At 43.2% G+C, this 23,769-nt stretch overlaps 1 protein-coding gene across 6 annotated transcripts in view; it reads left to right on the top strand.

Annotated features, from left to right (window-relative positions):
* npnta (nephronectin a) overlaps positions 1-21,875 on the top strand; it is a 42,956-nt gene extending 21,081 nt beyond the window's left edge. For 2 of the 6 annotated variants that reach the window (XM_035636622.2, XM_035636620.2), the window contains 10 exons: positions 708-800; positions 5,662-5,781; positions 7,081-7,200; positions 9,381-9,515; positions 10,852-10,974; positions 12,352-12,801; positions 16,535-16,624; positions 17,911-18,009; positions 19,935-20,194; positions 20,456-21,875. In XM_035636622.2, coding sequence (XP_035492515.1) covers positions 708-800; positions 5,662-5,781; positions 7,081-7,200; positions 9,381-9,515; positions 10,852-10,974; positions 12,352-12,801; positions 16,535-16,624; positions 17,911-18,009; positions 19,935-20,194; positions 20,456-20,566 — 1,601 coding nt within the window. In that variant the 3' untranslated portion in view covers positions 20,567-21,875. Of the gene's footprint in view, positions 1-704; positions 801-5,661; positions 5,782-7,080; positions 7,201-9,380; positions 9,516-10,851; positions 10,975-12,351; positions 12,802-16,534; positions 16,625-17,910; positions 18,010-19,934; positions 20,195-20,455 lie in introns of all 6 variants that reach the window. The other 4 variants (XM_035636621.2, XM_035636619.2, XM_035636625.2 and 1 more) reach the window with 2 other exon arrangements.
* The last annotated feature ends 1,894 nt before the right edge of the window (positions 21,876-23,769 follow it).

Raw genomic sequence — 23,769 nt, 5'->3', positions numbered from 1 at the left:
TGCATAATCCCTCAGTTTAAATTACTGCAGCCCTCGATGGGGACACGCTTGAATGATTCGAAGCGTGCAAAGCAGGGTTGGCCGGATCATATTGCTGTCCCGTAACAATAGGTGTTGTTAGCTCACCGCCAGGGGAAAGGTCTGCTGGGTGCAGAGATGGGTAGACAGAGGGAGGGGAGAGGCTCAAATTCTTGAGACCGGAGTGTTTGTAGTCAAGCAGTGATTTGCCCTTTTTTTTTCTTCTCTTTCTTTTAAAAGAATAAATGGTAACGCCTGTCTACCTTTGAACCTCCAGACACAAATTGCGAAGGGGTCCGTGAGATACTCTCATTCTCTGAGATCTGAAAAAAAGGATATACAAAGGAGGGAGAAGAAAGGCCACGAGGAGAAGGGACTCAAAAAACAATTTTCACTGCTTCTCCCGAGTGCCCTCTTTTTCTCCTCTGATACTCAGCTCATGTCCAAGTCCCACAAGTGTAATCCTCTTCGATGCGTAATGTTCCTCTCTACTCTCCAGGAATGTGGTGTGTGTGGTCAAAGGTGTTCTAATCCATTGGTTGGTGCTCTTCATCCTCACATCTCTCTCTCTCTCTCTCTCTGTCCTTGTTTATTCTCCCCCTTAACTTTTTGATCTCAATCAAACCCTAATTCTCCCAATCCCACTCCCCCTCATCCCTTCTAACCCATTTTTCTTTTGTCCAAAGAAGAAGAGCTGGACTATTTAACCCCACCAGCGTGGGCCAGCCACCTCCCTGTCTTTCTTCCCGTGGATCATCAGCCAGCGAGAGTAGCGATGGAGGGTGAGATTCGTCGCTCGCGCCCCCCGCTACCAGCTTCTCCTCCTCTCCATCTCAGCAACATGCATGGTGCTGCACTGTGCGGATTGAGGAGCGAATGTCGCTCCCGACTGTCTCTTTTACTCACTGCTTCCGCTGGCAGACGAGACACCGGCCGAGAGCGGCTTCTCAGTAGGAACACCAGCATGAATGAGTCCACCGCTCTACAGCTGCCTCTCTTTCTTTCACCCTCTACCCCAGGAAAAGAAAAAGTACCGGGCAGCCATCACAATTTTTTCCTTTATCGCTCTGCCCCCTTCTTCTTTTTCACTTTCCTCCCTAGCTTCTTTTTTTCCCAGCCAAACAAAGATCTCCTTCCTTTTGGAAACCGTCGGCGACATGGACACGGCTCCTCCAATACCGCCGGGACAAGGCCCCCGAGTTCTAACCGGTGTTATCCACTTTGGAGACACGCACATCCCCAAAGAGAGAGAGAACCCACGCTAATCTCTCCGTCAGTGGTAGAGGCGTGTCGGGGAATGTAGCGGAGCATACCTCAGTGGAGCTGACCCAATAAATCACTCCACTTTGCATCCCTTCAGATGTGTCTCGGCAGCTCATTTACTGTACAGCGAGCAGCCCGGAGGGGCTCCCCACCTCTGCTCTCGCACGGGCGTCTGCAGTCCCGGGGCCGCGTCGAGCTGTCAGTCGGTGCTCGTATCTGTCTGTTATCTCTCAGTTTTTCAATCCCTCTGTGTTCCAGCGCAGTCTTGTCTTTTGTGTTGTCTGTCTGTCCCATGTGTTGTGTTGGGGAGGGGGGGGCCCTGGGGGGGGCTTCTCTCCATAGAGGAGGCCCTGGCTGTTTCTTGTGCCTGGCATGTGCTGATGCTCACGGTGCTGCCTCCCTCTGCGAATGTGACCATTTCAATAATCCCTCATTTACATTTTTGAGCTGTTTTCAGAGCAACGAGCGAGCGGAGGCCTGCTTCTCTGCAACGCAGATAATGGACAGTGTTGCTGTGGTTTTCTGTAATCGCACTAATGAGAATGCCAGTTGTTTACTGTGAACACCAGTGAGGAAAACAGCGGTGACACCGCTAATTAAAAAAGTGAAGCGCGCGCGCGCGTGTGTGTGTGTGTGTGTGTGTGTGTGTGTGTGTGTGTGTGGGTGTGTGTGTGGGTGTGGGTGTGGGTGTGGGTGTGGGTGTGGGTGTTGTTGGACATCATCTTGTGGGAGAAGAAAACAACTGTATGGCTTCTGAAAAAACAACAGAGCTGACCCATCTGTCAGTGACAGGATGAATCATTTTGATTTTTGGCTGTTTTGATAAAGAAATGAGAAGCATGGATATCTGTCCAGAAAGAGAGAAAGTACGTTTTTGAATAGGCATTTTAAAAGGCTTTAAAAGTAAACTAAAGTTGCCTCTATGTTCATATGGTGCACACACACACACACACACACACACACACAAACCATAGTCAGCGTTGGGAAACAGAACCTGCTGTGTGTACAGTGAAATTTTCAGATTTCATTTCAGCATGAATTTACATCCGCGTCACCACCTACTTGAAAAACAAACAACTTGTGTTTAACCTTGAAAGACAAATACACACACCCAGAGTTCGAACTTGTACTTTCTCAAAGTGAAAGAAAATTAAAAACACTGCACCGAAATTTCATTCGACCATTCTCATATCCACTGATACTTCATTTAAATGCGAATATTAAACATGTCAGCTTGATTGACACACTTCATCCATGTTTAGGAGAAAGGGACAATTGACGATCTTAAAATATCAGCAACTTATTATCCGCACTGGTGACAGCGGCACCTCCTGTAACCACTGCATTCGGAAAAGTCATCACTATATTTCCGGGAGAATTTATAGTTGTGGAAAAATGACTTTAAGCCCGATGGCACTTGGAAAGGATTCAACAAGCAGATGGTCAGTCCAAGTTCCAGTCGAATCCAGTCTCTTAGCCAACGTGGCTTTAGTCGAGCAGAGGCTACCATTAATAGAAGGTGCAAGTCCATCGACGCACAAACTGGGCATCTGCTCCGTCATTCATCCATATCAATCCGTGGTATCTGTTCAATGTGGGAGGTATGTGGCACTCAAAGAATGCGCCCTGCCTATGTCCACGGAGCTAAACGTGGCACCGTTCATAATGCAGCCGGCCAATATGGAAATGACCCCGCATGTGCTGTACAGGGAGATGATAGTCTATTTGTGATGTATCAGTATCCCAGAAACGGGGGGGATAGTTCATAATTAAAGTTATTTATATATCTTTGGAGCCTCTTTCGTCATTCGAGTGAGTTGGATTCCTTTTAGGCCTGGCTCTCCCAAGGGACCCTACATTTTAGTGCGGAGGGGAAATATATATTTCTGAACAAATATGTTTCAGACAATCTCTAATTTCATTGCCCACCGTACCCATCAACATACATTAATATTCAACCCCCACTAACCCATTCATTCTAAATTATGCATGATCAGACATGAGAAATAATTGGACCTTTTCTTTAGTCAAGAAAGAGCAGCTTTACAGTATCGCAGCCATTCAGAATGTGGGCCTTCATTTGATTTAAGCCGACATCATCAGGTAAAAGATTAAGATTAATACTTTGGTGACTTTAATGTCGGTGTGCATGCTATCTTCACAGCATCATGACGATGACCATATACACCACAACTGCAAGCATACTGTATGAAAGTAGAAGTACTTCAGAGGTACTGGAGTTAAAAATAGTATAAATAAAAATACATTTTGAAACCTTCTCAAAATCTCAGGAGATGTTATCTTGAAATCTGCTGTGCACGAGCTGGGGACATTAGAAAGCTCATCTGGTAATCATAAGCGGTTCAGTATGAACACGCCTGACCGTCCAGTCATCATCATTTCAGTGATGCGCTGCAAGAAAAGTGACACCACTTATTAAAAAAAACAACATCAACATTATAATCTTGAAATTGCTTTAGGAGGAAAAAAAATTTCCTTGAAGCAAACTGAAATGGAAAACAAACAAAAAAATTGTGATCATGAATCTTTTATAATAAATTATTGACTTTATCATCCTCAGATATTCTACAAATGCACGGCAACCTCATTCTCAATTACAATGAGAGCAATTATTTAGATTTAACTACGACCAATGGCAGCGTGATCAATATTCTGTTGAGAGCAATGTTCACCTACAGAAGAATACAAACATTTGGGTATTTGTTACAGCAGACGTTTTGACATGTCTTAGCAGGATGAGTGCAACATTAAGGATGATTCTTTTTTGGGGGGGGAATCCGCACTAAAACAGGGCCCTGGTACCGAAATTCTTCAATTCAATAATGCTAAAGTTATACATGTGCTTTCCTGTTACATGACAAAAGATGTCTACCATTTTATATATGTGTTGTTGTTGTTTTTTATACATAAAATCCGCTAGACTAACACGAAATAGATACTTATGACACTTTCGATCTGAAACACCTAAAAGGAAACGCAAACACGTGTAACGTTATTAGGTACACTGTGCCTGTCATGCGACTGCCTGTCAAAATATCCGTCAGGAAAAGAGCCTTTTAGACCTAAAAGCCCTCGGAGTACTTTGCTCTGGATGGTGTGAGCGCTGCTGTAGTCACATGCTCTCAAAACGGTATTTGGCGGCGTGTGCAGTAAGTAGACTCATGAAGGACAGTTTGACTTCTTGGTCGCAGGAAGGACAAGTATAACTAACAGCATTAACGGCCGCCCTGTTTTTCATTTAGGAGTGTCAGTAAGTCACCGGAGGCAGGCGGCAACAACGCACAACAACAGGGTGTGAAATACCTGGGTGGAATGCAGACATCATTAATGCTATTGCTGTTGATAAAGTCTGTGGTTTTTCTTGCTATGACACGTCAAACTGTCAAACTTTATAAAAAGGCTAAGGAGCCTTTGAGTGTGGTTGCTTGGCTACGGTTCTCTCGCTGTGAATGTCACCTTGCTTCAGTCACATGAGATTTCGGCGGAGTCACAGTGGAGAAATAAATGTTTGCGTATGAAAGCACATACTTTGCTCGTGTAAATCCTTCACATGGGGGGGGGGGGGCGACGTGTTGACTTGTTATGGCAGGAAGTACGCAGGTGTAACTAACAACATTCATGACAGCTCAGCTCGGTTAAGTAGCGCCAGCGTGCACACCACCGAGGCCCTGGGACTGACATATGTAAATTGCCTCAGACATTAATAATGTTATTAGTTACACCTGCATTTGACTAGTCAGTCTGCGCTCAGAAAGGTATATTATCTCGAATTAGCATATGCAGTTGACAGGTGTTGAGCTCGGGGGCAGGTTCCCTTTTTCCCCCCGGGGGCCGTGCAAACTCTGACAGCATCATATTCTAATACAATTTTCACGGGCTCTCGTGCTTGAAATCTTTCTTAATTTTTTTATTTTTTTTTATGCCTGCATTAAAAAAAACAACAACAACAACAACAACCCAAAGAATGGGAATCATATCTACCAACGAGTGCAGGACGGTGCTGCAGCCACGACCTCGTGAAGCTGTGACGAGTCAGTGGGTAAAAACGGCGTCTTTTATCGGCAGGTCGACAGTTAACTCTGGCTTCCCGTTAAACCATCAAAGAGGGGAGTTGTGGGCCTGTCAGAACATGGCAACACTTTACTCCCCGCACCATCCGCCTCTTCCGGAACACACACACACACACACACACACACACACACAGACAAGCCAACACTAAATGGATGGGTGAGGTTTGACATTATTGACCTCTTCACCTTTGCCCTCTGACTAATTTCACCAGTGTCGGAGCCCCCCCCCCCCCCCCCACACCCTTTCCTTGTCCTTCAGTCAACTCACGCTGTCTTTCTCTGTCTGCAGACCTGAATGAGTGCGGGCTGAAGCCGAGGCCTTGTAAACACAGGTGCATGAACACATACGGGAGTTACAAGTGCTACTGCCAAAACGGATACATGCTGATGCCTGACGGGACTTGTGGAAGTGAGTGTCTCTCTCTCTCTCTCTCTCTCTCTCTCTCTCTCTCTCTCTCTCTCTCTCTCTCTCTCTCTCTCACAAACACACACACACACACACAAACGCAATTCTGTGATCGTACACACACCGTTTGTATTGTTGTCTGAGATATTACTGATCTATTTTATTCCTCGTCTGTTTCTTCTGCCTCGCGTACCTGGATGTGATCCTTTCTTCACTTCACTTCAAGTGCGTTCATCTGAATGCCTGCACAAAGGCAATGCCGATGACATATGCTCTCTATTATAAAACACCTTTCCCCCCGCTCATGTGAGCACCTCTGACAGCAGCCTCACAGCCCTTTGATAGACTGTTTTGATTAAGGCTCCTTCATCCGCTTCATTACGGGCGGCTCGGCGGCGTGGAGAACCCCTGTGAAGAAACCTCAACAGGGCTAAAATGAAAAATATGAAAGATTCTTTGGAGCCTTAAGTGAAAGTGCAGTCCTTATTGGTTGTAGGTAGAAGCCTGCACGTCTCCCTGTAAATTCGATTTCCTACCCGATGACTATTTTCTCCTCATGGCGTGACTCCCAGTACCTCATTTTGATTCTTTTGTCATAAGAAAATGAAATTTCTCCCCTTTAAAGTCTGAATTGCTCACCACAAGAGGCGAATGTCAAAGCATTGCAGGCTGTTGTTGTGTGATGATAGCATGATATTGTTAAACACCTCGCTGCTGCTCTGATCAACAAATCTCTGTAGCTTTTTAATCGGGCCCGGCTTGCCTCCGTCATTAAAGTGTACTCCAGGGTGCGGCGGCGACTGAAGTAGCGGTGGCAGCCCGAGCCTCACTTTTAATTTCCTGTGCAGGGTCCGAAGTTTATCGAGAGAGGCCCAACGAAATCTTTCCCATTGTATTATTATTTCGGAGGGTCTAGCGTGGCTCAACGACAGAGGCGCTGCTCACCGGCGCTTCAGTACGGTGGTGATGGATAATGAGTTTCCAAGGGTGGGGAAGGATGAAAGTCGGAGAGGGAGGATTGCGTGGGCAAGTTGTGAGCACGGGGAGACTGTGCAGCACAGGAATCCAATAACGGCAGGAGCTCTGTTGTCTGCACCCCAGGGTCGACCTGGCTAATGTCAGGAAAATCAGGCAAGGGTCTCTTACACATCGGCCGGGGCATAAGGACTTAGTGCGAGTGTCTATGTTAGAAGGAAATAGAGTGTGGGTGGGAGAGAAAGCGGGACAACCTGTCCACCCCCTGCACTCCCGTGCGACAACAGCATGTGTTAATATGTGTTGTCTTCCCCTTGTGTCCACCAGATGCTCGCACTTGTGGCATGGCCAACTGCCAGTATGGCTGCGAGGTGCTGAAGGGAGAGGTCCGCTGTCAGTGTCCGTCCCCGGGGCTCCAGCTGGCTCCAGATGGAAGAACCTGCGTGGGTACGTCCCAGTTCTTTTATTTACTGCTCATCTCCACGGGCCCTTCACAAAAAAAACGGAGCCTTTATTCTGATCACTTACTCCTTTTAAATGCATCACAAATGAGTATGTTGATGTGTGTTCTGCTGAGTGTTAATAACGCAACTGTTTTGGCAGAGCGAGAGAGAAAACTTGGCGGGTAAAATTCAACTTGTGAGCTGAGATGAAACCTCTTAGCGAGTAAAGTCGAAATTCATCCAAGATGTTTCCGTCCTTGTCACCAAATTGTGATTCCACTCTCTGACTATACCTTCAGCTTTTACAGCAGAAATGCACTGAGGGGGCAGACCCCCCTCCCCCTCCTTTCAGTACCAGGTGTACACTGCACAGCTCCTCAGATGAGTAACTAACAGATGAAGGGGTCCAGTTGAGGCAGTTAACCTGTGTCAGGTTTAAATACAGGCTGTTCCAAACTGGGCTGTTCCCGGTTACTCCACCATAGGGCCCCACTTAACTGCAGACTGGCTAATGAGGGGGGGCAGATCTGTAAAAGAGGGCGGACATAAATCATGAAATATGGAGCAGGAGCGGACAGAGAGGTTGCCTGCAACAGGTATTGCAACAGGATCCCGCTGGAAGCAAGACTGGAGTTTTATGGAGAGTTTCTAATCATATTTATGGCAGAGTATTTCTTATCTATAATCATCTAGCCTTACAGAAAGGAGAGTTTTTGCTCATTATGATGCTGTGAAAGCAAATGTGTGAAAGATTTTTCTAGTCATTTTGCGATCGCTCTGATCAATATGTATTTATTACCTTATTTATAAAGTGGTAATATCATGTGTGGGAACAGTCAGATTTGTCCTACATCTACCACCAACGAGTAGCAACAAACAATCTACTATTTTTTTTTTAATAATATATATGTAGGCTTTTATTCGGGATGAAATAAATGAATATTTGTGGAACAAAGACAAAACACAATATGCCACACTTACTGACTTAAGATTTGATTGACTTACATATTTCCAAAAAAAAAATTTAAGTATGAGAAGAAAAGCCACTTGATGGTTAACGTACTAATTTTGGGTTGTGAATTTTAGTCTTTTTCCAAATTGTAACAGCCGTTTTAAGAAAGTGTGCACCTGCTATGGTATGTGTTTACCAAAACAGATTATACTGTAGGCCAGGAATCCCTTAACGGGGACGTCTTGTGATCGACCAGAGGGAGGATTTGTCTTGTCTTTTTGCACTGTGACAGGACAACAACAAACCCTTGATTAATGACCATGACTAGGGATGGAGCTCGCAGTTGCAGAGCTTAGTGTTCTTTGGGATAGTATAACCTGTGTGTGTGTGTGTGTGTGTGTGTGTGTGTGTGTGAGCTATGAGTTGAAGTCAGATGTTTAAAAAAAAAACCTCCTACTCTTTGCCAAGTCAGAGCCGTCTTCAAAGCCACATGTAAATATTCATGTATTCATAAATTCGGGACTTAACAAGCAACAATATTTTCTTTATGAAGACATATTGTATTTTTTAGTACCTGCATCAATGTGTGCTGTGTAAAATCAGTTTACCATTTTCCTGTCGGTAGCTGAATAATGCAGCAGCAGCAGCAGCAGCAGCCTCCAAACGTGGTCCATTAAGCTCACTGGAGCGGCGTGCCTTGCCAATGAGAACCTCGGCAGTAGTTGTTAAGGGAATGAGCGAGCTCGGCCCATTTCCTTCACTGCCTTGTTTTCTCAGCTGGTTCAGGTGTCTCTTTGTTTTTTAAATAACAGTCCCTGTAGCACCACAGTGCCCCAGCAGTACAATGCAGCAAATGCATTAATGATTTTAAGCTTTGAGCCTCTCAGCGTCTAAATATTAATGCCCACATGTCTGCAAAGGTGATAAACAAAGACACTTAGAATAGGTCATTAAATAATGAAACACTGTATTCTGCTCACTGAACAGAATACTTAATAGGCTTTGTTCATAAATGAATACTAACCAGAAAAGGCCATAATAAATTAGAAATGTTCGAACTAAATTGCTGTTTTTAATCTAGAGGTGTTTCATTGCATTGTATTATTTTGAGTGCATCATATGTAGGCTGTGACCAGCTCTAAAAAAGCAACTTTGGTGAAAAAAAGGATGAATTTGTTATTTGTTGAGTTGAATATCTGTTTGTGCGTCACGCTTCCCTTCCTTCCTTGCAGATGTGGACGAGTGCGCAGCAGGAATAGCCGTGTGTCCCAGGTTCAGGAAATGCATCAACACCTTCGGTAGCTACATCTGCAAGTGCCACGACGGGTTTGACCTGCAATACGTCAATGGGAAATACCAGTGCACAGGTACTGTCACGAGTCCTCTGCAGTGTGGCTTTCACATATAAAAAAAAACAACAACTTACAAAGTTCATAGATCTGCTAAGAAGTTATTTCTAGTGAATTCTGACAGACACCGAGGGAGCAAGTTAAAAAGAACAAAAATGTAAATACAGTGTTGCTGAGACGTAGTGGTTATTTCACAGAAGCTCAGTAACGTTACTGTCAAAAGATTTATTTTATTTGTTTTGACTCTTATTCCATTACATTTATTTGGCGACTACGACTCGGATTAAGATTTACAAAACAAAATTGTTTCACAAATTATGATGCATTTTTAGAGATTAAACTACCCAGTACATAAAGCATCTTAACTAACTCTATATTAAATGACATTAAATTGTTGCTGATTATTTATATTAATCCAATGACATAATGTAATAATAATTATACTGAACCCAATTAAAGACATATTGGACACGATAAGTAGTTTTACCTTGGATTTTGAAGTATCTGTGATAATACTTAATTAGACCTCAGTGTATTTTCACACTGAGGTATTGTTACATTTAATTCTTCTTTTTTAAATAAAAAAGAAATGGATACCTCTTCCACCACTGGGGATTAAGGGTTTCATACAGGATTACTGCATTAGCCGGATAAAACCACTGGAGAAATCCTTTACCCACCGGGGGATCAGGTGTGACAACATTTTTAATACAAGGCCTGTCGATACAGTAAATGCAAAGAATAGATTGGATCACTATTCACCGAAGTAAATATTTGAACTAGAAAACAAGAAAATAATGAAGGAGGAACCAAAAATACTTTAGATTTAATGAGCCTTCACCAAACCACTGCAAAACGAATTCAAACTTGTTCAGTTCCATGCTGTTAGATTTTGCCCTGCAGTGATATATGAATACCTGACACCTGAAGTTTGAATTGGTATTCTACACAAATCCACATTACCTTGACCCTTGAGCAGAATCTGGAGAATACAGCAATCTTAATGTGTTAATGTGTCACTTTTTCATAACAAACCTTTGATGGGGGAAAGGAGTGTTGAGCAGTGATAGTTAAATGAGCACTGGTGGCAGTTGCCTCTATAACGCTACGCAGGCCTTGCAGCGCTATGTCAAGGGAAGGATTTTTTCTCTTGTAATGATTTTGCTCCGGCATTCATGGAAGGATCACTGTTATTACTTAAATGCTTTCACTAACTGCACGCCGGACACAAACCTTGAGCCCTCCTTGAAGTGGATGTGAAGCAATTAGCCTCTGATATTCTGCTGTTACGTCTGAAGCCTTTTTACACTTGCACCCAGTTGCTGAATTTTGTTATGTTTCCATTATGTTTCAGATGTGGACGAGTGCTCTCTAGGTCAGAGCCACTGCAGCAGCCTTGCCACCTGCTACAACACGCCGGGCTCATACAAGTGCAAATGCAGAGACGGCTACAGGGGGATGGGCCACGACTGCAAACGTAAGGACTGAGGGCAAAACCCCGGCCCCAGTGTTCACTTTTGAAGAGAGAAGCCCTAACCCTAACCCTGACAATTTTTGGGGTTTTTCTTTGCCAGTGTATTTTAAAAAGGTTGGAAAGAAAGAAGGAGGGAGGAATAGCGTTGCAAGCACAGGGCTGGGACTGAAATTCCTTTCCTTGCCATGGCTGTCAGTTAAAATCAGCCTGCGCCATTATCACGTGTGCCCAGACCGACTCCAGCTTTGACATCTGGCCATTTTAATCAGCCAAATAAGATTAGTCATCATCAAATTTGAAATATTTCTTTCCCTGCTAGTTTGTCTCAGTCTGCTTGCTGACACACAGTTCATTAGTCCGTGCGTCTGCAGTTTCAGCTCAGTGGACAAGAAGTCATTTATTCTCCACAGTTATTTAATCAGCTAGCAGACACAACTGGTGTAACAGTCCATGGAGCAGAGACGATGCCTCCTGGCGTAGGGCGCCGCAAATAATTCACCCTGTCACCTGCCCAAAGGGTGTGGGCCACAAGTTGCAATATCCTATTTGTGTATCACATATCAAAGTGGCCTGCAACCCGAGGAGGCAATAACTGAGTTCAAACCACTTGCCTTTGTCCACTCTCATTCCTCACTCATGAAACCCTTATAGCGCCCCCCCCCCCCCCCCCCCCCCCCCCCCCCCCCGCCACCGCCCCAACCCCCCAATCTCTGTGTCTGCTCCTGACGTGAAGAATGTGCGGCGGAACAAAAGCAGAGGGAGGTGTAACTTTGATGACGTCTGCAGAGTGAGGGTGATCTCCGGGGCACCGCAGCCTGTTTGAGTGCAGAGATCATTCCACACACACACACACACACACACACACACACACACACACACACACACACACACAGCAGCTTTAGCCTGATGCCGTGAAGCCTCTGGCAACGAGCACACAAAGAATTACTAATCAGGACGAGCGTGAATAAAGAGCCTTGGTCAGAAAGCCACATAAATTTCACAAAAGCAGAAATTCATTTGAGCCCGGGGTGCCTTCGTGCCTTCCATGTACCCCTGGACCCGTTTGTCCTTCCATGAAAAAAGGTCCACATTTGTCTTTAAAACGCCCAGAAATGAATGCTTGTGAACTTGCCTTATGCCAATTATATGGGCTACTTTTGCAAATGTGAGATTTTCCTTCATTGTCATTTGAGACACCCAGTTTGTTTTGGAATGCTAACTTTTAGTTAATAGATTTCAGGAGAAATCTCCGTAGATGAGAGGCAGCCCCCCGCCTGCAACAGTCAGGCTAATCATCGCAGTTAGTCTGCAATTCTACGCCTCATTAAGTCTCAAGTGCTCATATTTCAGTGCTCCGTCTGCATTCTCGTATTATTTCAGCCATTCCAAAGGTGGTTATTGACCCTCCCAGACCAGGCAAACCGCCGCCAAATCATCACAACCACATCCCCGACCTGGATCAGCGGAGGACCACCACCACCATCCGCCCACCAGAGACTCCAAGGAGAATCTTCCCAGTTATCCCCAAATCCACAACAACCACCACAACAACAGCGACGACGACGACGTCGACAACCACAACAACAACAATGACGACCAAGGCACCTCCGCCTCCAAAAAGGGTCACCCCACCTCCACGCAAGCCGCCAGTGCCCACCCGGAAGCCCTTCGTCCCCACCAGGAAGCCACAAATACCCACACGCAAGCCCTACATCCCGCCGAGGCCGGTAGCTCCCACCAGACGCCCCCCGGCCCCAACGCCACCACCGGTCACCCCTGTAGACAACACCATCCAGAAGGAGGTCACCAAGCAGAGAGGGGACGTCCACAGTAAGAGATAGATTTTTAATTGTATTCTATTTAATCTTCTACACTGTGGCAGACCCCAATATCATGCTTGCAATTTGTAGAGAGGAAGTTCTTGAGCATCTTATTCTAAGGTTTACTCACGGACGTAACTGAAGGCTTGGGGGTTCTAGATGGAAAATCATTATTTGTCGGCCCCAAATTAAATCATAGACCTGTTTACAAATATTAATAATATAAGCAGACCCTTAAAACTGCATTGATTCTGTCTTTATTGGGAGCCGTGCTGTAAACACAACACCACACATTAACACCTTTTAACCTGACACAAACGGTGAACATGCTATCAAACTGTCGCATTGTTACAAATGCAGGAGACACACGACAATATTAGCATACATTTTTAGTCATATCCTTCATTCACTCCCTTCTCCTTTTTTTTTTGCCCAGTTAGTTCGTTTTTAATCTATTCCTTGGGGAAATATCTCCCTCTTTAGCTGCTAAACGCTTTTTCGATAACAACAGATGCTGTGTCTGGAGAGGATGCTGATGACAGCGGTGAAATAGAAACAAAGCGGCATAGTTGTGGTCCATAAAGGTGAAACTAGTGATCTGAAAGACGCCTAAAGGCTGAGGGACCCTCCAAAGTTGAGTGATAATTGTCTGTGTTCATCACTGCAAGTATTTACATTACAAATATAGAAACGCATACTGTTCACGTAAAAATATTAATTAGAGCAGCTCTAACGGCTCATAATAATGTTACTTCAGCGGGCTCTTATCGCCGTGTTTGATGTCTGATGGTGCGGTGAAGCTTTTGTTTACTTTGGGGTCACAGACTTTAACTTTTAAAAGGCACTTCTTTGTCCCGCTATTCGTCTTCATCAACTCCCTGACAGGTCTATTGCTCTCAAATTGGAGCAAATTTGCATATTTCTTCGTCTGAATCCGAGAACACTTTGTTTATTTGGAAACACGTCACATTCTGGGGACTCAAGAGTGATGTTGACCAGACAGATTATGTGTATTATCACATCCATTTTGTACTCAAACACGTGGATATAATTAATCCTTGCAGTTTGCAGTCAGCTCCCACGTGCGCACAACTTACGTTTTACTCGATTTTTCACAACATGACAGATTTCCTTTGTAAAGCCAGAAACCTATAATATGTGACCCTCTCACATATGAGAATTCAAGTATGTAAATCAAGCTTTATCTTTTCCTCTCAAGGTAATTCTTTTTTTTGGGCTACAGTTAAAAAAAACTTTCAACTTAGAATTTGATTCTCTCCCAAGTTCTCTCCGCCTACAATAAACAGATCAACCAGGAACTACTCAAAAGTGTAGTTTAAGTGAATATGGAAATTATGATACAGTATATAGCCATACTGAAGTAGCAACAGACGCGAAGAATTACTAGAATAGTAAGTGTTTTTGGGCCATGCTCACTTGTAGGCACAGCAAACGTCACCATACCAAAAATCCGACACCAAGCTCCTTTGACACAAGAAATGTTTGGTGAGAAAAGCCAAGTATAGGATCAGAGGTGAGATCATGAGGTTCGCACTCAGCTTGCCAGATGGCAGCACATAATTATAAGAAGGGAGGAGGAGAGAAGATTACATTAACACCTGTCTGCGCTGCTTGAGGGAGACATCAATCTAACAGTTTGCACCATGGCAGAGTAGTTCTAGAAATCAAGGCTTTCATGAAGATGGTTCGAATAAGACGAGAGAGGGGAGGAGGAGAGACACCTCGGACCGAAATAGGAACTATTTGAATAAGAGCTCCGGGGTGTGAAGGAAACAACTCGGCCGTGCCCCAAGTGCAGATGTGTGCTGTGGCTTTTTTCTAAAGTTCAAAAACCTACCGCCAACACAAAAAAAATTCTGTCAATTCTCAAGTTTTCGATAAACTGGATAGAATCGAACGCATACTTACATTAGATTTGATTATGTGCCTTTTCAATCATGGGGACTTTCTGAAAGTATTTGTGATGTCACTCGCCACGAGACGCTTCACAGCATGCACCATTTTGGTTTCACCCGAGTCTGATTTTTTTGTGCGCGCGGATCATTGTTATAAATGCTTCCATGACTCCATAACCTTAAAACATGACTTGGTTTGCTCGGTGTTCTGGCAGGCATGAAATAACAATAGTGGCCAATGTAACAACATTGAGTATGATCTTTGGAGTCACTTCCCTCAAATTACGAACCAACCTCTAGCGGTATCTAACCATGCAGAGGGATTGAATACAATAAATATGTTCTTTTGTATTCGGTGCTCTGACTATTAAAGAAGAACATTCGCTCTGGATAACCCATGAACCTATTTTTTTATTTACATTTGAACTAAAAGTCACATGAAAACTGTTGACAGTGAGATCTATGGGTCACACAAAAAAAACCCAGACACAAACATTCCATATCTATATTTTCAAAGGTTTGAGCAGCAGGAAATTCCATCGGCCTCAGTTGTATTATGGTCGATTGTGTTTTTCTTTATATACAGTAATTTAAAAAAAAAAAATACTTTGTAATTTGGTGAAACCCTTCATGATACAAAATGGCATCGGAGAAAATAAATATAAGTAGACGAATAAGAATAATTACACATTATCAATAGCCCATCTTGATGACATAGAATATCAAAGCTATATTTTACTACTGGTCACACTGTCAAGGTTTGAATTACTGTGCCCTTAATTAGCACATGACTTTATTTACTCTTTAAATATATCCACCCAACGACCGGATGTAAGACTCCTGGGGGGCGATTTCCTTAAAAGCACCGACACTCGCCGACCTGCGTGCCTGGGATTACTGGAGAGCCTGGTGTGAGTGTGACCTCCCTGCTCTCAGATTCCTACGACAGACAGACTACGTCGCAGTCTGATCGGATGCCATGACCTGGCATGTGGGGGGGGGGGGGGGGGGTCTTTCACTGCTCTGGCATATTTGGGGGGGGGGGGGGGGGGGGGGGGGGGGGATTTGGGGGTTTGCCAGTTCAAGTGCAGGTTACTGCAAATTTGTAGCATAGGAGCAAGAATCTGTCTGGGATGTTGGGAATACTTTTATAGATGTTTGTCTCATTATTGCAAATTCCACCAGCTCATCTGCAAATACTAAAATAAACATTTTGATATGTCCTTAATCTTTATTGACTTCCCTTGATAAAAACACTCTTCGTTAAGGAATCTAACACCGGTGAAGACAACGTTTCATCCTCCGATAAACTTAAAGGGTCAAAGCATCTTTCGCTGCCACAGAAAAAAGTCAAAGAACCAACTTCCTATGCTTCACTTGTCAGTTGACCTTTCATAAGACAGCTTGGCTTATGGTATTTTGGGCGGTGTGACCCCACCGGAGAAGGAAAGAGGCTATTTCAGGACTGGCGGAGTGTACTGTTATGTGTGTGTGTGTGTGTGTGTGTGTGCAGCTACTGGTTGTTTTCGAGGCAACATTTACCCAGAAGATGCCTCAGATGAGCCATTTGCCCTTCTTCATGTTATGATTCACATTTGACTTCTGGAGTTTCTGCAGGGTTTTTTTTCGGAGCTCTGCGGTCAATAATGCAAAGTGGTTAAATGCGCTTACCTTTGGAAACACAGGCACTAAACCATGACATTGATTCATTCTCGTGGAGTAATGAAACAAATCCACACAAAACCCACAAGCAGGGACGCCAGTGAGGAAATATAATACCTTTGTTAATCCTTTATCTAAACCCTCGTCTCTCACTTCTCTCCTCAGTCCCTCGGAACAATGGCCACAACACCGTGCTCGGCATCGACTTTGACATTGAGCTCGGCAACGTGGCGGACGAAGCCAAAGACGACCCAGGTAAACACAACACATTTGACAAAGACAATCGGCGGCAGCCCGTCTCATGGCAGGCTGCGGAGCCCAAATGATGACAGAAGAGCCACATTCGTTACAGGCAAAATGAACCCGACAATCAACTTCTGCAGTGTTGCTGCCGAGGCGAAGGCATTACAGTGAGCAGATGTGTTTTGATAGGCCTTTCACCACGAGGTGACACACGACGTCTGTTCATATCCGTTTAAATAATGGCCCACGGCCTAGGACGCGCTGCCAGAATTTCTCACTTTTCACACCACGCTTGCTTGACTGCTTGAATGATTAATTGATCATTTGGAAGTACATCAGTTCTCTGCTCATAAGCTTCATTGTTCCTTACGTGGAATTACTACAATAACAATTAAAAAAAAAAAAGATTTTGTGAGGAGACAGCGTTTCGTCTGCCACATTTGCTCAGTGTGATTTATTGATGTCAGTGATATGCAGATTAATTGTCTTAATGATTTAGTTGTGTGTTTATTTTTGGTTCACCGTGCATCATTTGTTATGCTGTGTCAAGAGGGAAGGCGTTTTCATTGGCTCAGAGAAAGTGTTTTTCGGAGACAGTATTTCAGGAACAAAATAATGGATGTTATTCTTATCTTCGACTAAATTGTACAGCAATTCAGGATATTAATATTTATCTTATTGTTAAAATCTAGGTTTCATAGCTCAGAAAATATAGTCATAATATAACGACATGTTATAATATCATATCTCTGTTGTATGAGTTGCATACAATAAGCAGTAAGATAAAATACGATTATACTTTGTTATCAGAATGCTCTTCTGAGATTGGTCTTGCGTCCCAGGACTTACACTGTTTCACATGAACGAAAAAAAAAAACATACAGCCAAACAACAAAGAAAATACATATATACACTTATTGCGTCACACATTATGGAAAAGTGGCTGCTGTGCAATCGATATTATTATTACTACTATTACTAAAAATCAGCTATATACACTGATATCTAATATATGCATTTCCCCTTGTGGTGTACGTGCCTCCATTTCCACTAGATTTTTCCCTCAATGCATCAGCTCTCTTTATACATCATAGAACAGTATAACAAATGTTTACTCTTTCATTGTATCATCTTCGTCAGCTTCAACAGTCCTCTAGCTCCAGGTGAAGTTAGAGGCACAGAGCAGAGCTTCTGTCAAGCATCACAGAGAGCAGCCCGAGGCCCTTTTTGCGTCTGTGTGTGTGTGTGTGTGTGTGTGTCCTCCACTCCTCTGAAAACGTGTGTGTTATTCTCTTCAGAGTCGGGGTATCTGAGCTGCTCCTTTGATGACGGCCTTTGCGGTTGGATCCGGGACAAAGACGGAGACCTGCACTGGGAGACGACACCTGATCCATCAGGTAAATGAAGGACTTCTTCTCACTCACACACTCAAAAATGATTTATTTTATATTCAGTGAATCAAAATTGAGAAGAGCTGCGTTACTCTACTCACACTGAGTCAGACAATCGAAGTGGCTCAAGGTTTGCCCTGCTCAATTACAGGTCAAAATGAGAATTACTTGCGGGAAGTCCTTTGTGTTTTCTGCAGATTCGTGCTTTGCTTTACAAAGTGATGCAAATGAGAAGTGGATTACGTGACCTGTCAGTGATACTTGTGGTTTGCATGAAATGGGAAAAACAACACTGTTTTTCTTGAGGGTTCAGGCAGAGGTAGAAGCTGTGTTGAATTATTGGAGGCAGTGAGACTAAACAGTGCAGCGCCCTGGCACGGCGTAAGCATCACTAGCTACACGTGGCTTCCACAGCCAACTGACTCCCAGTTAGTAACATGTTTCCAGACATTCAGACTGAGGCCTCATTTCAGCCAAGTTTGTGCTCACTTATTAGCCCAGATAGAGATTTTTTGCCCAGAATTGGAAAATAATTTACAGTAAATCATAAACTAAGCCCCGCGTTTGAGTGATTCATTCTAAAAGACAATATTTTAACCTACAGTAGCCTGTGGTGAATACGTTTAATCTGAAAATTTGAATAATGTCTTATTTATGATAATGCTTGTGTGTGTGTGTCCACCCACACTCTTCAGTGTGTTGTGAATTATGTAACTATTTACTGTTCATCACTTTAAGTTCCTTTGATAGACACCCACTGGCAAACACTCACGGCTTTTAAAGGATTGAGAGGCAGCTCATGACTTATGCAGAGAGCCTCAGTGGCCTGCAGTTACAGTAGATATTGGACCCCCTGTGTTTAACAGCAGCCATACACCGATCCGCTGGACGAGCAAAATACATCTACATTAATCACCTATAAGCCAAAAGACATTATACCTTTAAAATGTTAAAACTCTACAGCTCTACCACTCATCACTAATGCATGAATTTATAAGAAAATTTAAAAACGAGTTGCCAGTGGCAACTAGCGATATTTTGAGGAGAAGAAACACAAGTGGGTCAAATCTTTTTCGATGGTTAATTTTTTTCAGCATCTCTGCAGTAATTTTATTTCAAATTCCACAGTTCGATGCAACGGATGAATTATACTTTTTTTTTTTCCTACCCGTCTGCTAATTTCTTTCTTACCTGTACAGGGGTAATCATGTTGAAGTGAAGTGTCTTGAATTTCCTTTGTGCTGCTCAAAGAAATCAAAAATTGCATTAAAAAAAAACTTCAAGTGCACTGTGGCTTTCCAGAAAAAAAAGAAGTTTCGCAGAGACATGGTCTGCAGTTTGCACGGCAGCGTTTCTTAGCTCCAATGAAAATTGCTCTGGTCGTTTCCCGACTATCTTCAACTAACAAATGAGATTCCACTCAGGAGCGAGTGGCTTCGCAACTATATATATATATACAGCATGGGGACGGGAAATAATGACATATTTATTTATTCATATTTTCTAGAAAAAAGATTTTCTTGAATAATTCTCAAGGATAATTTCTCTCAGGTAACAGAAAATGTTTTTTCGTAGGTGTGACTAAAAATGAATGTATAGTACACTCACCTTAAGGTCTCACCCATCAATTGTAAAAGTACATTTTTTGTCATCTGCAGATCTAATAGAATGAGCTTGCATGATACAGTTTAATAAGAAAAAACATTTAAAATTACTGAACAAAGGGAGTTTGATTTGTGAAAACAGGCACCAGCATGGCAGCATGGATGAGCCGCAGGTGTTTATATGGACCAATAACTGTGTGAGAGAGAGGTTTTGGACATACATTTACAAAGGATGAACAGAACAAGTGTTAAATAATTGTTGCTGCCATGGCTTCACTGGTTTAATTTCATTAATTAACTCTAACACTCTGTCACTCGCCTCCCCAGGTGGACGGTACCTCACCATACCTGAGGTCGGCAACAAGAGGACTGGACGAGGGGCCCGACTGGTCCTCCCACTCACCTCTCCCTGGAATGATGGCAATCTGTGCCTGTCGTTCCGGCACAAGCTGGCAGGCCACCACGTGGGAATGCTGCAAGTGTTTGTGAAGAAGGGGAAGCAGTACAGTCCGGCGGTCTGGGGCCGGACAGGCGGAAATGGCTGGAGGCACACCCAAATCACATTATGGGGCGCAGGCCTGGAGAGTGTAAGTACAACAATAAACTCGTCAAAGAAGTGCAGTCATGCAGCTCCCACTGAAATTTAAATAGTTCTTTCTTCCATCAATGTTGACAGCAGTGAATGGAAATGTTGAAGAAATAAATCGGAGGGTTTCAGAATGGGCATTTCAAGAGGTTCTCTAAATTTTAAGATTGACGTCGGCTTTGAGAGGACACAAAGTCTTGTTTTTATTGCAGATCGATACATACATATTCAACTCAGTGTGCACTGTGCCGTTGTTCACCAGGTGATCCTGAAGGGGGAGCGCGGGCGAGGCAGGAGCGGCGAGATGGCTGTGGACGACATCACCCTGAGGAAAGGCTCCTGCACGGAGGAGCACAATCTGAGGAGACTCTAACTGACAGAACAGAAAAAAAGGCAGAAAGAAGACCAGAGGGAATGTCATCTCAAAGAGAAGTGACTCTGTTGTGACACCCCCTCGCTCTGCCTGGGCTCACACTGAAGCCTGCCCCAACCCTCCCCCCAGACATCCTTTGAACGATGTCCGAAAAATTGTGCATCCGCAGAACAGCGGGTGTCTCTTTTCTCGACTGTCCGTGGATAAAGGGACTGAACCGGATCTCATGGGCTGATCCCAGCAGCACACCCCTGTCTTCTCAGCCTCCCTCTCACTGCATCACCATGTTAGTCTCAAACGTGCACGTACCTACTCACAATGGAAATGTCCTCCACCTAACACAAACCCTGGCAGCCCTCCGGCCGCGCCGGTGAGTGGCCCACTTTCCCTTCATTTCTTACTGGAGAGAGTGTCGGTCCCTCCGGAGTCTACTTTTTCATTGCTTTGATCCTTAAAAACTTAAGCCATTGCTTTTTATTTGCTGGATGTTAAAACATGCGGCCAGGGGTGCAATTTGGAAATGTTTTGATCAGCAAAATATCAGAGGTAGTATACATCTTTCAAGGGGTTAGATATATTATCAAAGAAAGTAAAAGACAAAAGATAGTGTCATGATTGGGTTCTAATCCAGATTACTCAAAATCTAAATTAGTCAGTTTAGGCCTCCTTTTGCTGGCATACTTTGAGTTTTTGGTATCACTACTACTGTCACATTATTTCAAAGATCAGTTCGCATCTCTATCTGAAGCCTCTTATAGTTGTTTAAACAGTCCACAATCATGTTTTTCATACACTCGAAATGTGTCAAACAGAATCAGCGTATGATGTCTGACGTTTGCAGATCAACAGTTACTTTCTATTATGCAGTATGTGCATTGTTTTATTAAGTGCCGTTTGTTGTAAAGACAACAACACCAACAACGTTTCAGGCTTTCACCAATTGTATTATTGTAAATGTAGTCGCGTGTAAATACTTTACGATCCCATTTGTTGTGTGGTTAATATGTTATGTTAATTCACCCTTGAAAATTGATTGGATTTCAAAACTGTTGGTATTTAAACTCTTAATTAAAGAACATGTATACAGTTTGAAACCTTGTGCAAGGCAGTTTAAAGTGCACATAGTGTGTATGTCATGTGTTATGGTATAGTGCTCTGTCTGTAACTTGCAAAGCACGTAGTTACATATTGTATGCTGTGACAATGAAGGGCATCGGCTGGAATTTAGAGGTTTTCTGTTTGCATGGGTGCATTCACCAAATTCAGATTTATCCAGACCAGTATGTAAATAAATTACATTTGACTGATACATTATGAAACAAAGCATTCTTTTTCTCTTATTCCTGTGGATGACATCAGCACAGTGTCTAGAAGGGAAAAAAGAAGACTTATTTTTAAGGGACACTGTTTAGTTTATGACGACCAGTAACATCTTCAACCAATGTTTTGATGAGCAGCTCGTCATAATTTTTCAGTCAGTTTAAAGGTACACATGCACAGAACAAGCCCATAAAAATAGGAATACATGAGAAGACGAAGAGGACAGCAATCTGATGTTAACAATTCCGATTTTACTGAACTCGCCAAGCACTTGATTTGGTATGCATGCTTATTCATGTAATTATCCTGTCAGAAAATCTGCAGGAACTAAGATTGTGACATCCCCCTCTTACTAAAGTGCATAAAGCATGTCTAGCAGCTAGTATGACACGCCCCCAACATAGCCGGATAAAGCGAGAACAACAGAACCTCCTACTCTTGCTGGAAGCGGTTGACCAATCACAGCAGAGTGGGCCAGCTCGCCAATCAGAGCAGTCTGGGCTTCATTGGGAGAGGGTCCTTAAAGAGACAGGAGCTAAAACCAAGCGTTTCAGACAGAGGATGAGAACAGGAGCTGTAGGACTGGACAGTATGAGGAAACTGATGTTTACTGGACATTAGATCATATAAACCTTCTCAATTAATAACCTGAATTAAATTCATGAAACTGAATATGAGCATAATATGTCTCCTTTAAGTGCTTGGTGAGGTTATATTCAAAGAAAGCTTTGGATGGCTAAAGAGGTAGGAAATGTATTCATCGTGTTTATTATCATCATGATGTGAGGAACAAACAAAACAGCCTTTGTAAAAGTTATGTTATCCTAGAACTTCAAACTACTTTTCCTATGCAGGGGCTGAGTACGATTTTCAAAGTAGGCAGACTGTCTTGGGTTGCCATACACCTGAACCTGTTCATCTGTGTAGCGAACCAGAAGTCTCCTCAACATTGAGCTCTTATAATAAAAAATGTGCTTGAGACAGCCACGGTCTCCGTCTTCCTGAATCAGCGTCAACTCCATCAGATTTTTTCATCACATTCAGTATCAGAGACAAATCTGTATTCAAGACTGTACATGCAGCAGAAGGCCTGGTTGAATTCGATGCAAATTACAAGATTGGAGGATCAAGTTTAATTATTTAGTTGGAAGTTAAATGTTAAAGATGTCAGTGGTTTGTAGAGCACCTAACATAATTTGTCGATGTAACAGAAAAAAAGAGTTACTTTTTCAATGACAGACGTAGTCTTCAGAATGGTAAAAGGTAGAAGGACACATGCTTTGAAAGGTTTTCTTTCCTTACACCATGGCCATGGATTACTTGTTTGTGAGGGCTGGCAGCTATTCGACAAAATGGAATAAGCCTCAGTCATACACCCGTTCCAGTTATTAATTCAACTAGCGTTGTAAATGAGAATCATAAGCAACCTCAATTCATATCCTTCATACCACATTAGTCAACTCTTGCCTTTAACCAAATTCGTTCCAACTGACGACAACCCCCTTTGTTCATGTTAACAGCACCGTGGTCTGTGGAGGAGTTCTCCACCTGTATTATCACAAAAGTGGAAACATTTAAATCAGTCGATGTGCCTGCGGCAATGAATCAAACTTTTATAAAGTTTTCAGCTGAGGCGAACTTCGGACGGTGACTGCATGTGGTTGAAAAGAGTTTGCTGGCCACTAAGGATGTAGTTATCACAGCGATCCTCTCTCTCTACAACACACATACACACACAGAAAATGAATCAAATTATTGTCTGCTCAAATCAAGGTCTCCGATATCAGATCAGTCTCCAACCAGATGATTCTCAAAAGTCCTGTCAGTGACCTGTGATGAAACACCTGAAAAAAAATTCATTTGGCCTGGGGGCAGCATATTTG

Source organism: Scophthalmus maximus, chromosome 8 (genome assembly GCF_022379125.1).
Source record: "Scophthalmus maximus strain ysfricsl-2021 chromosome 8, ASM2237912v1, whole genome shotgun sequence".
Classification (NCBI taxonomy): domain Eukaryota; kingdom Metazoa; phylum Chordata; class Actinopteri; order Pleuronectiformes; family Scophthalmidae; genus Scophthalmus; species Scophthalmus maximus.
The sequence above is the reverse complement of the archived record's forward strand: the minus strand, read 5'-3'. Positions and strand labels throughout refer to the sequence as shown.